The 12,835-nt window shown below is 38.9% G+C and overlaps 1 protein-coding gene across 1 annotated transcript in view; it reads right to left on the bottom strand.

The window, feature by feature from the left end:
* ODAD2 (outer dynein arm docking complex subunit 2) overlaps positions 1 to 478 on the bottom strand; it is a 69,294-nt gene extending 68,816 nt beyond the window's left edge. Inside the window, exon 1 of the mRNA XM_059869590.1 lies at positions 372 to 478. Coding sequence (XP_059725573.1) covers positions 372 to 478 — 107 coding nt within the window. The remainder of the gene's footprint in view (positions 1 to 371) is intronic.
* Positions 479 to 12,835: the final 12,357 nt, after the last annotated feature.

Here is a 12,835-nt window from a genome sequence, read left to right as displayed (position 1 = left end):
GGGGAAATCAGGTGCAAACACTGGTTATTTCCCGCTACTATTAGAAATTCTGGCAGCCGACAGCAGGAAGCCTGTGTTGAGGCTGTAACAAAAGGATTCTCCTGTTCAAAGCCCCCTCCCAGCGCAGGGGACAGACACGGCCCCGCGGCCCCCGCGCTCTCCCCGAATGGCGGACACAGGGCCCAGCCCGGGGGCCGAGGGGAGCCCGAGGGCCGCCCGAGCGTGGCGGGCCCGGGGCGGGCTCGGCTGTGGTGGGAGCGCGGGGCAGGGTCTGGGCTGGGAGCGGGAGGGAGCCGGGAGCCGAGGGCTCGGAGCGGGGACACGGCGGAGCCCGGGGGTCGCACGCAGCCCGCCCGATGTTCGGCCCTCACCTCGCCCCGCGCCGGCCGCGCCGCGCCCCGCCATGGACGGCGGCGTTGCCGTGGGGACGGGCCGGCGTTACCGGGACAGCGGGAACAGCCGCGGCCCCGGCCGGCATTCCTCGTCCGAAGGGAAGGGGAGCGACATTTGAACTCGTCGAGTGGGCTGTGTGCCCTCGGTGTAGAGTTAAATAATGCAGTAACTAGAGCTACCTTGCGCCAGAGGTTAAAGGAAGACCACCGAACGAGTTTTTGGCTTGAATTTTAGCCAGTACAGCTTAAACCTTTCCCTGATGGTCAGAGGTTACAGGAAAACAGCTTTGATTAATCAAGGTTAAGATTGACCCCTTCTAGTTCTTGAGGCAGTGTGACAGACCGTGCTTGGAACGCTTATTGTTAAAGGAAATGTAATGTATAATTTGTGTTTGTTGAAGGAAGTGAAAGAAGTAGGTATGGGCAGTGCTAGTGAATAAACTCCTTTCACATACTGAGGACAACGCAGGACTGTACGTGCACAAATAGCCCCAAATACAGAATGGAAATCTGCACTATTCCCCAAATTCTATTATCAGTCCATATGTTGTTGAATGAGCCATCGCTCTGGATAAATTTTTGTTACAAAGTTCCTACCTAACTCATCATGCATTGTCTCTTCTTTTATACCACTGAGCCAAAAAGAATTATATTCTCTGACTTCCCACTTGTAAATTACCTCTCCAGTTCTGCTATTTGTCTTCATCAAAATCCCTATCAGATGATAAAAATTTGATTTAGATTTGGCTGAGGAAGGTGTGGCTACCTGCTGTACACTGACTGAAGCTAGGAAGCTCTGGTCAGCACTACTCTGTGTGTCCTTATGAAGGCACAGGAAAACAATCCTTCTGAGGACAGTCCAGCAGAAGTACCCAGCTTCCAAAACCACAGAGCCAACACAGCCAAGAGTTCTTTTACCGACTGAGAAATCAGCTGGGTAAGAAACTTCTAATAGTGAGGAAGGTCGTGGGGATGTCTGTGGGCTGTATCTCAAAGAATAAAGGTATGGGATCAATATACACTTTTTTGCATGGAGATGATTGTCCAGATACATTTTACTTACCAAAACTTTCGAGCAGTAGCTATGTAGAAGTACATGCAGTCTGCACAGTAATGGTTTAAGAATAGCATTGGCTTTTCTTGCTTTACTTCTTTAAGTTAGAGAAGATAGAAAATTACTAATTTTATTAGGTAAAACTGAAAGAGAATTTTTTTTATTTAAAAGCCTGGTTAAAGACTTAATGCAATTTCTTTTCTGTAAATGTATGAATACTATGTATGAATGCATTTCCAGAAGGGATTAAATCTCTTCATTTTACTGAAGTAATGACTCTTTAAAAATTGATTTTGAGGGCAGAAGGTGCAAGAAACAAAATGTGAAAGGGAATAAAAGTATCCCTGCCATGGGTGGTGGGGAGTGAAGACAGTGAGTTTTCACACAGAGCTGAGTATTTTAAGCAAGAAGTCGGTGGAGTAAGAAATAGAATTCCTAAATGAGATCATTCTCTTCCTCTGAACTGCAAGAAGAAAAGACATTTCAATGGCAGAGATAAATGGGATGGTGTGCCCTCAGAGGCTGTGCATCTCCACTGGCCATAAAAGGAGCTTTGGTAACTAGCTCAGGTTTAGTTACCAGTGAACTTTCTGTGGAACAGGTAAGTCAGAAAATGAAAAAGCAGAGCAGATTCTGCAAGCCAGCAGTGAGGACAGCTGCTGGGGTCTGGTATGAGAAGCAGTGCTTGTGAATGCTCAAGAGTCAGAGGTTTCCCACTTGTGTCTTTGTGGCTGGCAAATGCTGAGTTTGTCACGTAGCATTTCTCCTGGAAGATCATTCTAACTCTTCTGAAGCCTAGAAACTATCTGATTTAATTTAAAGCCTAAATTTGTATGACTAGTTTTTGTGTATTTTTTCTTGTCCAAATGTTGGTTCTTTACCTTATTTTCAACAGCTGCTTTTTCTCCACAGATTTTACACCCATATTCCGAGTTAGAATATTTTCTCCTAGATTTAACTTTGTTTGGTTAAACCAGTTCAGTTCCTCTGGACTCAGACTGCAAATTCTTAATTTCTTAGACCATCTTAGTATCCCTTATTACCCTGTGTTCCAGTCTGAGCTTTTTTTATAAAATAGATTCAACACTGTTTCTAAAGATTCTTTCACCAAGTTCCACTACAGTGGCATTAATAACCTTCATCTCTTTTGGAGGCTCCTCAGCTACTACATTCTAGGATTACATTTGGTTTTCACATTTGGGGATTGTTGTCACCTTGTAATTGAATAAATCAACCCATTTTTAATCCATTACTTTTATTTTCAGCTGATGAGTTTGCAGCTTTCTGCAGGATTTGGGCATATAATATTGCAGTTTGCCCTCATAAAATCCAATTGCTCTTTTAAACAAAAGAAATATTTATAGCATATGGTCTCTGTTTTGATCCCCATCCTCTTCCCCTTTTACAAAGAAGTTTTTGAATCTAATATTAAATTTGAAATGTATTTCATTGAGAGTTGTGGTCTTGAAAATAATGAATTGACATGAACAATTTCTCTTCCTGCTTGTAGTCTCTGTGCTCTGTAGTGTTTTTGCATGTTTTCAGACATGTATCAGCTGTAGCAAGTCATTACTGCAGTTACTGCATTGGTATTTGAGCTCTGGCTTATTCCCTTGGTTACATTCAGGCATTTCTTGCTGGTTGACAAGGAATCTTGCTTTCTTACATCAGTTATCACTGAAAAATAAGTACTTAGGTACTCCCTCATTTACCTAGCACAAGAATATAAATGGATATCTTGGAAGAAAATGTTGCCTGAAAGCTAAAACGTTAAGTAATTACTTGAAGAAATATGAAAATACTCTCTTGGTGCCCCAAAATCAGTGTGCAAAAAAAAAAAATTGCAGGCAATAAAGCTGCAATGTGTTCTCAAAACCAGCTCACTCAAGAACTGCATCCACCCAGAGATGACATTTGCACCATGTTTGGCTAATTCTGTAAACTAGTAGTAGTATGTTTATGTAGTAATGGCTTTTTCTCTGTTATTTTTACATTTTGAATGCAAAAGACATTTAATAAAACAGTAGGTGAGATGTTTGCCAGTAACAAAAGATGAGATCATTTCTTACTGGCACAAAGAAATGGGGAATATGAAGAATTTGTTAACATGGAGAGTAAGGCAAGTGGAAATTTTTTTACAATCTAAAAGTTGCAGCCAGAATGTGCAAGCAATTTTTCATGTATATTTTTCCTCACATTATTATAGAGGAGGGTGTAAATTATTACTGTTGAAGCAGAACAGTAACACCCATTGTAAAAAAAATTGTAGAGGCTTACGTAAAATAAAAAAGGTCAATCATACCAGCTAGTCCTCCTGTTAAATAGCAGTTTAGCTGATCAGCTTCATGGGCAGTTTGTCAGACAGGCTGAAAATCAGTAGAAAACAATATAATATTCATCAATTTACTTTTATTGTTCAGTAGTTTGCCTTTCTTGCAAAATTTATGCATTTTTTGCATTCACAAAAAATCCTGAAGTCCTACTGTTTTGATGTAAAGGGTTTAACAGTGCTTTTATTTCATTTTGTGTCAGTCCCAGGCACCATTTACGTGCCTGGAGTTCTTTACAAGCATTTTTATGCATCTTAATTGCTGGTAATCTGTTGTTTGTTGTTGTGGTTTGGTTTTTGTGCGTTTGGGATTTTTTTAACTGGGGAGTAGTGCTTTGTGGAAAGGCAGGGTTTCAGCTCAAGAGAGGATGTACATTAGGATGCAAAATGAAGCAGAGGACGTGATGAATTGTTAATGTCTTTTCTTTAAGCAAGATTCTATGGAAAACAATGTTTAAAACCTAATGTTTGGAAGAAAAGGACTACTGCTTTTTCACCCGGTCTCTGATTTCTGTATTGTGTTCCCCTACTTGCATCTTGTTTTGTGAATAAATACTACTTCAAAAAATGACAGATTATTTGCAGTGAGGATTTTTCAGGCTTGGACATTGTGTAATATACTCTCTTGGACCTAGAAATTAAGAAACAGAAAAGGACACTTTTCAAATGGGACTTCATGCAAGGGGCAGAGGCGTGCAAGGGTGTGCATGGGTGTCTGGCAAAGAAAGAGTTACTCAAAAATCTTCAAAGAAAATAAGGAAGGACAACATTTTGGTTAATCAGTGATAGATTGACAATATTTGCACAGTTATTTTCTGAACAATGACAATAACAGAGATTCTGCTGCTCTGTTTTAGAAATGGCTTCCAGATGGAATTCATGCTTTACAGTCCAAGATTGAATGTGATTTAATCAGTATCTATCAATAAAAAATATAATATTTCAGAATGTGGACTGTGTTACTCGACTTCCCTCTACTTGTAGGTGGCCATTTTTCCCTTTTGTTGATTTCTGTTTATTACTACGCAGAATTTTGGAAGATTTGTGAGTATAATTTGAAAGAAATTATCAGTCTGCTGTAATAACTAGGTGACTGTAACTGTGTCGCAGTAATATTTGGAATACTAGGTTAGAAGACTGTGGTTTTGAAAGATGCAGCAAATTCATTAATTTGTTTTCTGTGTAGCATTGGAAAAAAAAACAGGTCAGGTTATCAGGGGCCTTAAGATGGTGGTATGTCACTTCACTGAAACTTAGGTTGTTTTTTCCTGGGTTTGTAATACTTCAGTAGGGAATAATTACATTCAAAGATTTTACTTTCTAATCCCTAAATTATCTTTTTTGCATCATCAACTTAAATTCCCTTTTCATGTAATATTTTGCCTTGAAATTTTTGCAAAAAGATATGTGTGCCTAATAATACTGAAGGAGAAAGCTTTGGAGAAAGCTATTCTGAAGCAGGTTTTTCTAAGTATATGAATAAATCTAGAATTGTTTTAAAATGCTGATATTTACAGGTGAAGTCATTAAAGTATTGACTCAATGAGACACCTTAATTTGTTCATGTGCTGGTACAACCCTTACACACAGAAAGCATTAATGGCTAATTCTCTTTATTTTTACGAGTGATCATTCCCTGAAAAAACCCTCATATTTTGCCTATATTTTTCCAGGGAGAAATAATATCTGTGCCTTTTCATGTACAGATAAAATGCACTTCTGATAAGTAGTTGATTATTCTGACCTTACTAGTTTAGCAATTCAGTATCAATGGAAACTGCTTGTGTCTTTTAAAACCTGCTCATTGGTGAGCTGAATTGGTTTTGTGAGTAGATTATAACTACAAATTTAATACAGTTTCTGTGCAGCAATCAGAAGGATATAGCAGCCTTTTAAGGCTTCAGTGTAACTCAGGCATTTTATTTTATACTATAGAAAATAATGAACTTTAGCAGTGATACTTCTCTCCAAAGTAGTAAAGAATAAATTAAAACAAAACAAAGCAGAACAAAACAAAATCAAAGCAAGAATATGTATCCAAAACATGTGTGCCAAGTGTAATGGACTAAGTGATAACCCTGTAAATTGCTCTAAGTTGGGTGTATCCAGAAACACTTTGCACCTTTGCAATTTTGAAAGGAATTCAACTTTCTGGCAAGTAAAAATAGAGAATTATTTTTAAATGTATGCAGAAAAACTGCTAGCTACACTTCTTAGTTATAGGTTCAGGTTGTGGTGCTAGACATTTACAATAATTTGATATTAAAAGCAGCACTGCAGACAGCGTGTCTTGTACTCAGTGGACAGTGTTTTTACCTTTCAAACATAAACCATTTTTAGCTTTCAAACATAAAACCTTTGCAAGTGAATGCTACTGACGTGCTCAAATGCCTTTTTGCTTTCTTAGTAGTTTCTATAAATTGCCTCCTTTTTCAAGGAGAAAAAGGAAAAAAGGATTGAGCTGTTTGTTTTGTGGTGGGAGTGTGAAAAGGAGATTGTTTTAAAATTAGAAATAGAATGTCATAAGTAGTCTCCAGTTCTGAATTACTTTTCCTAGAGAAAAAATGAGAGTTATTGGTGAAAAGCATTGTGGACTGTAATATGGGGATATGAATGGGGAGAGAGAGTTTAACTGTTTCTCAAAGAGCAGATTATCACACGAGGTGCAAATATGAACACAAACTTTCACGACATGGTTAGAGAGAAGGTAAAAATACTTCCCAGTTATTCAGCTCCCAGTTCTTACTGTGGTAGCCCCATTTCACTCCTTAGGTAATCACCAATAGTAATTCTGGATAATTCCCTGCATAGTTCTTACAAAACTAACATAAAAATAAAAGAAAAAAAAAAAAAGGATTATTTTCCCCCCGTTATATAACCAGAAAGAAAGCCAAGACTGACATCAGGGCGTTTTCTCTTCTTTGTAGGTCATTTCAAGGCAGAAATTCAAGCACCTTGGAGCAATCACTGGTTTTGAAAAGACTGCTTCTATCATTTATGGTGGTACAGTAATATTATATGGGAAAATGTGAAATTGTGAGAGGAGTGCAGATCAGAATAAAGCCAAATCGCTACAGGGTTTGAGCAGCAATTGGCTGTAAAATTAATATGGAGCAACAGTTGGATGTTGCAAGGTTGAGCATTAATCCAGTGCCTGGTAGAAAAATAATGTATTTATCTAAATTTCTGCTTCATAGTGATTGCACTGTGTGAGCTATTAAACAAAGCAAAATAAAAAACCAGTTCTAAGCCCACAGAATATGTTTGATGAATATGACATCTTCACTCAGCTTGGATGAAAATGAAGTCCTGCATGGATGAGAACAGTGATTATAGCTCCGTTCCAAATCCTTTTACAGTAGAACTTCAATCTGGGGAGGAAAGCTGCCTTTTTATCAAAATTATTTTTATTGAGAGAAGCAGAAATGTGTGTTGCATATACATGTCTTCTTGCATAGTGTACATTCTGATACAGTTAATTCAGCCAATTTTCTGGTATTGTTCTCAAGATCTGTGCCATGGATATTAGAATCCTCCATATGGGTACATTTTTCCTCTGATTTTTTCCATTTCTTTTTCTGGTAATAATGGTATACATTCAAGTATTTTAATTTAAATTTTAGGATCATTAAGGCTCTTCTGGAGGATCTGGAGCTCTGCCACAGTTAGGTAGTTAGGTATTTTATTGTAGAAGGAGTTGCTTGTAACTCTTAGGTTTTTATATTTTAGCTCAAGCAGAGATAGAGATTAAAACTATCTAGTTTTTAAAACTCTTACTTTTCTATCCAATTTATGCATAAATTAATATTTTAGCTTATTACAAGAGCTGTTGATTTTCAGCAAGCCTTCAACTCTGAATGTAAAATTTGGGGGCTGAAGCAGGCCACTTCTTCAAAATGCATGTATATGTACTGTGTTTAGATTTGGGAAGAATAACATTGAATAGTTTGAACATCATTTTTTCCTGGAATATCAAGTTATCATGTACTGCTGTGGTATTGAAAAGGTTGCTGATTATGATGCCAAAAGACTGTCTTACTAAGAAGCTTGAAATAATTTTTGAGAGATGAAAAGAGATTCTGTCCCTCCTGGAAAATTGTATATGGTGAGACTTTAGTATCTGCACCTATGGTCATCGATGGATTTCTGTCATTGATTTCATGGGGTGAAAATTTGGTCTATTAACGTACTGTCAGAAAGCAGGCAATAAAACTTCATTTTTCCAGAGTCATTAAAAAAAAAAAAAAGTAGGTCCTGTGACATTCTAAAACATACTTTAGTTATTAATGACATTTTTCTTCTGAGATTTCAGTGTGAAAGGCTTGTGATCTGTTAGGATTTTGGTAAAGCCTTTCACACTGGAAATAAGGATGCCAAAGGTGAGTACTAATTAGGCTTAAGAGTCTGAATAAATCTACTAACGATTGGCAGTTTGCTACTGCTGTCACTAAATAAATAAAATAAACAATAAAAGCATATTTGACCGTGGCAAGCCTAAACTGATGCTTTTTAGTGATTCATTTATTGTAGTCTTTTGATGTTCTGGTTCAGTAATACCACTGAATTTCAAGCAGTGACATTTAAGAATTAAAAATGTTTTATGCCATTAAAATGAGTACGTGTGGAATAAAATTTGAGAATCTGAATCTGCACATTTTTATGCAAGCAGTCTTCTGCATCTACTACAAGCTGTGCTGTGCTGTACTGCACAGTAAGTCCGATGTAGAAATCAGTGCCAAAGCTGGCTCATGGACTGGGAGCAGGGTAGTCTATTTGTGCAGTGCTTTGTCAAAGCTAATTTACTTTGCTAAAAACCAGGGTAAATTAGACAGTGTGCAGCATTAAGCAATGTGGTTAAACTGCTTCCAGTTACCCGAGCTGGCTCCTTTTGAGCTGCTCAGGGTATCTCTCCACAGCACCGTGTTGTGCAGCACAGCTGTGCCCTGACTAAAACTGATGTGTGTGAAATTTTATTCATGTAAGGAAGGATTGATGAATCATACTCATCCTCTCTCTTCTGCAGAAATTCAGTCCTCAAATACAGGCAGAATGTACGACTAAGCATGTTTTCAAATAGCTACAGTATAACTGTCATTCCATTTGACCTCAGAAATGTGATTCTCTGGGTAAGCCCAGAAAATGGAGGCACCACAACTGATTGTAATTAAATATAAGTAGCTAAGCACAGATCTGTGGTATAAATAGATGTGTTACGGCTGACAGTCAAAGTTTGAGTTCAGTTTACGTGTGAGCCTTTGCATTACTCATGTAAATCAATGTTCTCACTTACAAGAGAAACCTCGTAATTTACCACTACCCATAAAGTAACTTTGCTGTAATCAATAGTGATTCGTATATGGAATTACTGTGCAGAGCAACCTTTCTTCCATCCATATCCTCAGTATGATTACTGTATGGTTTGGCACCAAGACAGATAAATATTCAGTGAGCTCAGTAGTTTTCTGCGTGGAGGGACTTAGTTGTCCTAATTTGGTACAAAAATTCCGTTCAGTTTAAAGTAAGCTAAACTGGAATGAAATACTCCACATGGGGAAGGATTGAGTAGAATCTTCAGGGGGGTAAATTGTTTGCAATCTCACTCTATTGAAACTTTACAGTTAAACCCAGCTTTATTTTATTCTCTGTAGAAGTAGAATACAGTAATTAGAAATACTTGATGTTGTCTACTACACTGGTAAGTGTAAAGGATGATCTGGTGATGTCCGCTTTTGGTGATAATTATGTATGCTGTGTTTGAGACTGAGAGCAGACCATATTCAAATACATACCAAAACATTTTACAGCTTTCACTTTCTGTGAACATGCTGCGCTGCACACACAGACATGCTGTACTCAGCTCTTTACTCTGCCAAACAGGAATGGTGAGTGTGGAGGGGTTTTTGAATCCCTCTACTTCTTTTTGCAGCCTGGGGGTACCTGCATGGCTGCAGGGCTCTAAGGCACTCTCACAAGGCTCCTCATGGAGCCCCAGTCCCTGTCCAGTGGGATTTCCTTCTATAAAACAGGCTAAGCTTTGCACAGTCAGGCAGGGACTCTGAAGCATGCAGGAACTTATCTCCTCTGTAACTCACCATTTTACCGGACAACTCCACAAGGTCACAGGCAATTGCCAAGCACCTGTGAGCCCAGGACATGAGTGAGATCCATCCTGGAAGCAGCCAGTGGTGTCAGTAAGTGGTAGGTGTGCTCAGGGTATCTGGACTGCCTCAAGGAACCAAGTCCAGACTTGTCTTTTAGTGGGGTTAAAAGAAGCTGAAGATAGAAATTGAGAGTTCGATGTACCTACAGAAACCTGAGCTTTGGACTTAGCAGACTGACAGGAGCAAAATAATGGAGCCAAGTGAATTCAGATTTTACAGTCAGTAAAGCAGAGATTTTCTGAATCACTTTTGTTGATTTGGATTACCTGAATTCCACTTTTGGTGCCTTGTGTACATCCTGAGCGTATAATCTGTGTTCCAACAAAAATATAGGTTACATTTCAAAGAAAGAAAATTTAGAAAATAGTTGGATTTCCATTGTAGTATGGAAGTAGTAGTAGGATGTAGTTTGTAGTATGTAGTGTTTCTGATTACTAAAGTAAAAAAAAAATCCTGCAATTTTCTAGTCACCTGTAACTAACACCTCTGATGGAATGGAGCATACCTCTTCCAGTTACATAAAACAGGCATTCCCAAATGTATTGTTTTAAAAATCTGTGATTAACTAGTGGGGGAATTGAAGAATTTTCCAATAAAATATGGTAAATATGCAAAATAAATGGCATTCCTAAAGAGCAAATTGTAATTGTCCTTGGCACTGAATTACAGCATTATTCTTAATAAATGAGAATACTTAAGCTGACAAAACTACACTACAGAAATCTGTGAAGTTATATGCTTTCTTGTTATCATTGCTCCATTTCACATTTGCCTTTGCCTATCTAGATAGAAGGATGGCTTCCATACAAAATTCATTTTTTCGTGTAATGAAAACGTAATGACGCATAAGATCCACAATACAAACCATCATGCTTTATTTTGTGTGTAAGCAGAAGAGTAACTCTTCATTTCAAGAAGTATCTTCCCATAAAGTGTCCTATTGTCCTTTTAAATTTTTACCAGCAGAGCAGTGTAGTCTTTTTATTCCTTTTAGCTGTACTGTTAAGCTTTCGTTTTGCACTTTAAGGCTGTGGGAAAACACAGGTTACTGAATCTCTAACTTTGCATATGGCCAGTAAAAGCATACTAGTATTCACAATATTGCTTTAATAGGGACTTCTTCAGTAACTGCTCAGTGATGCAATAACATTTCCATTTAAAAAGATAAAGAAGAAAGAGAAGGATAGACAAGTGCTAAACAGTAACTTAACTACTTCTCATCTTAGCAGATGTATCTGAAATTCAGCAATTGCTCATAAATACTGCACCTGTATTTAACGAGAAATATGCTCTTATTTGAAGTACAGGAAAGGACAAGTTTAAGAAGGACAAACCCCTTCAAGCTGTTCTTCAACACAGAAATTGAAGTCACGAAGATTTATCTTTGTAATCCCTCCCTCCACTTTGCTTGCCTGCCTCATTGGGATGTAGGCTGCCTGCTTTCTCAGTGTTCAGCACAGCTCCCACTGCCTACAGTTTGCAGTGGCACTTCTACAAATTACACTCCTCCATACCATGCACCATGAAAAACAGAATTAACAACCACGTGTGCAAAGAGACTCGTATCACACAGGAAATCTGTGGCAAAGGCAAGGATATGACTTGGTTCCCCAGAGCTGCACTCATGCCTTAATCATGAAAACATGTTCCCTTCTCTGCAGTTGTCTGCTTCATTCACTGTGTCCTTCCAACAGCTGCAGGAGCACAGGTTGTACAGAGCACATTCCCGGTTACTATGCTGTGATTCATCCTCCAGCACGGGTCCTTTCTGTGCGCTACACAACACAGGAGGCCATGGAAAACTCCCTCTGCCCAAAGGGATCTCGCACAGTTCCCTCTGCCTCACCACCAGCATAATCCACCAGAGCCCTTGTCCTTTTTCTGCCTCTTATGCCACCAGGAGAGTTGGGTGCATGGGAGCGATGGGATTCCCAATCCAATTCCTGCATGTAATCAGGCCCGGCTGCAGCTGCAGTGAGCGGCAGGATCAGGGAAAACTGTTTTGAACGCCAGTAGCCCCAGGGCTGGAGCATGCCCAGATGTTTCATGGAATGGCTCTGGCAGACCAGTCGCACACAGGTGTTTATTGGCTTCAAGTAAAAGTCAGGAATACCAGGAATAATTCATCCACCACTTGGCTCTTCAAACAGAACAGGAACGAGCACAACGTGCAAATCGAAACGGCAGATAACGGCAGCTCTTAGCTGACACACACACGCACGCTTCACCCACGGAGCTGCTTGCAGGATGAACTTATTATTTTCCTGGAACGAACTCATTTTAGTTATGAAAACTGATTATGCATATTGTGAAAGGCATGCAGCCAAGCAACTGTAAAACTCTGTTTTTCACTAATATCTCTCATTTTTAAGAACAAAACATGCTGCTTCTAAATGCAAGCACAAGTCTGCTTAGAAATGTGATTTGCAGTTTACTTTCTCTCCATGTTTAAAAGCTATTCCAAAGCAAAACAGACCTAACCAGATCAGAAGTAGTATTGTGCACTTAGCTTAAATACGCTGATTTTCACACTAGAATTACTTTAAGGAGCAAAGACTTGTTGTATGTGGCAAATCAAAGGAGAAATGCAAGAAACTTTTCCTGAGAGGTTCGCTACTCCTCGCAGCAGAAGCTCTGCTCAGCCTCTCCGTGACCTGGGCTCCGCATGATTTATTGCTTATCTTTAATAAAGCCAAATCCAAGCGCCTTTTCTGTTTTGTTACTTCCATTTTAACACCAGCAGTAGCAGACAGACAGACAAAGTTTAGTTTTAGCCTGGGAGCTAAAAGAAATACTTCTAACATACATATGTGCTGTAACAGTCTGACTTATAAATGCTCAGTAGTAAAGTCAGCAGGAATTGAACACTAAAACTGGAGAAGAGTAAATGGAAAGAGAT

The sequence above is a fragment of the Haemorhous mexicanus genome, chromosome 1, assembly GCF_027477595.1.
Source record: "Haemorhous mexicanus isolate bHaeMex1 chromosome 1, bHaeMex1.pri, whole genome shotgun sequence".
Taxonomy (NCBI): Eukaryota; Metazoa; Chordata; class Aves; order Passeriformes; family Fringillidae; genus Haemorhous; species Haemorhous mexicanus.
Note: the sequence above shows the minus strand (reverse complement) of the source record. Positions and strands in the feature narration are given on the sequence as shown.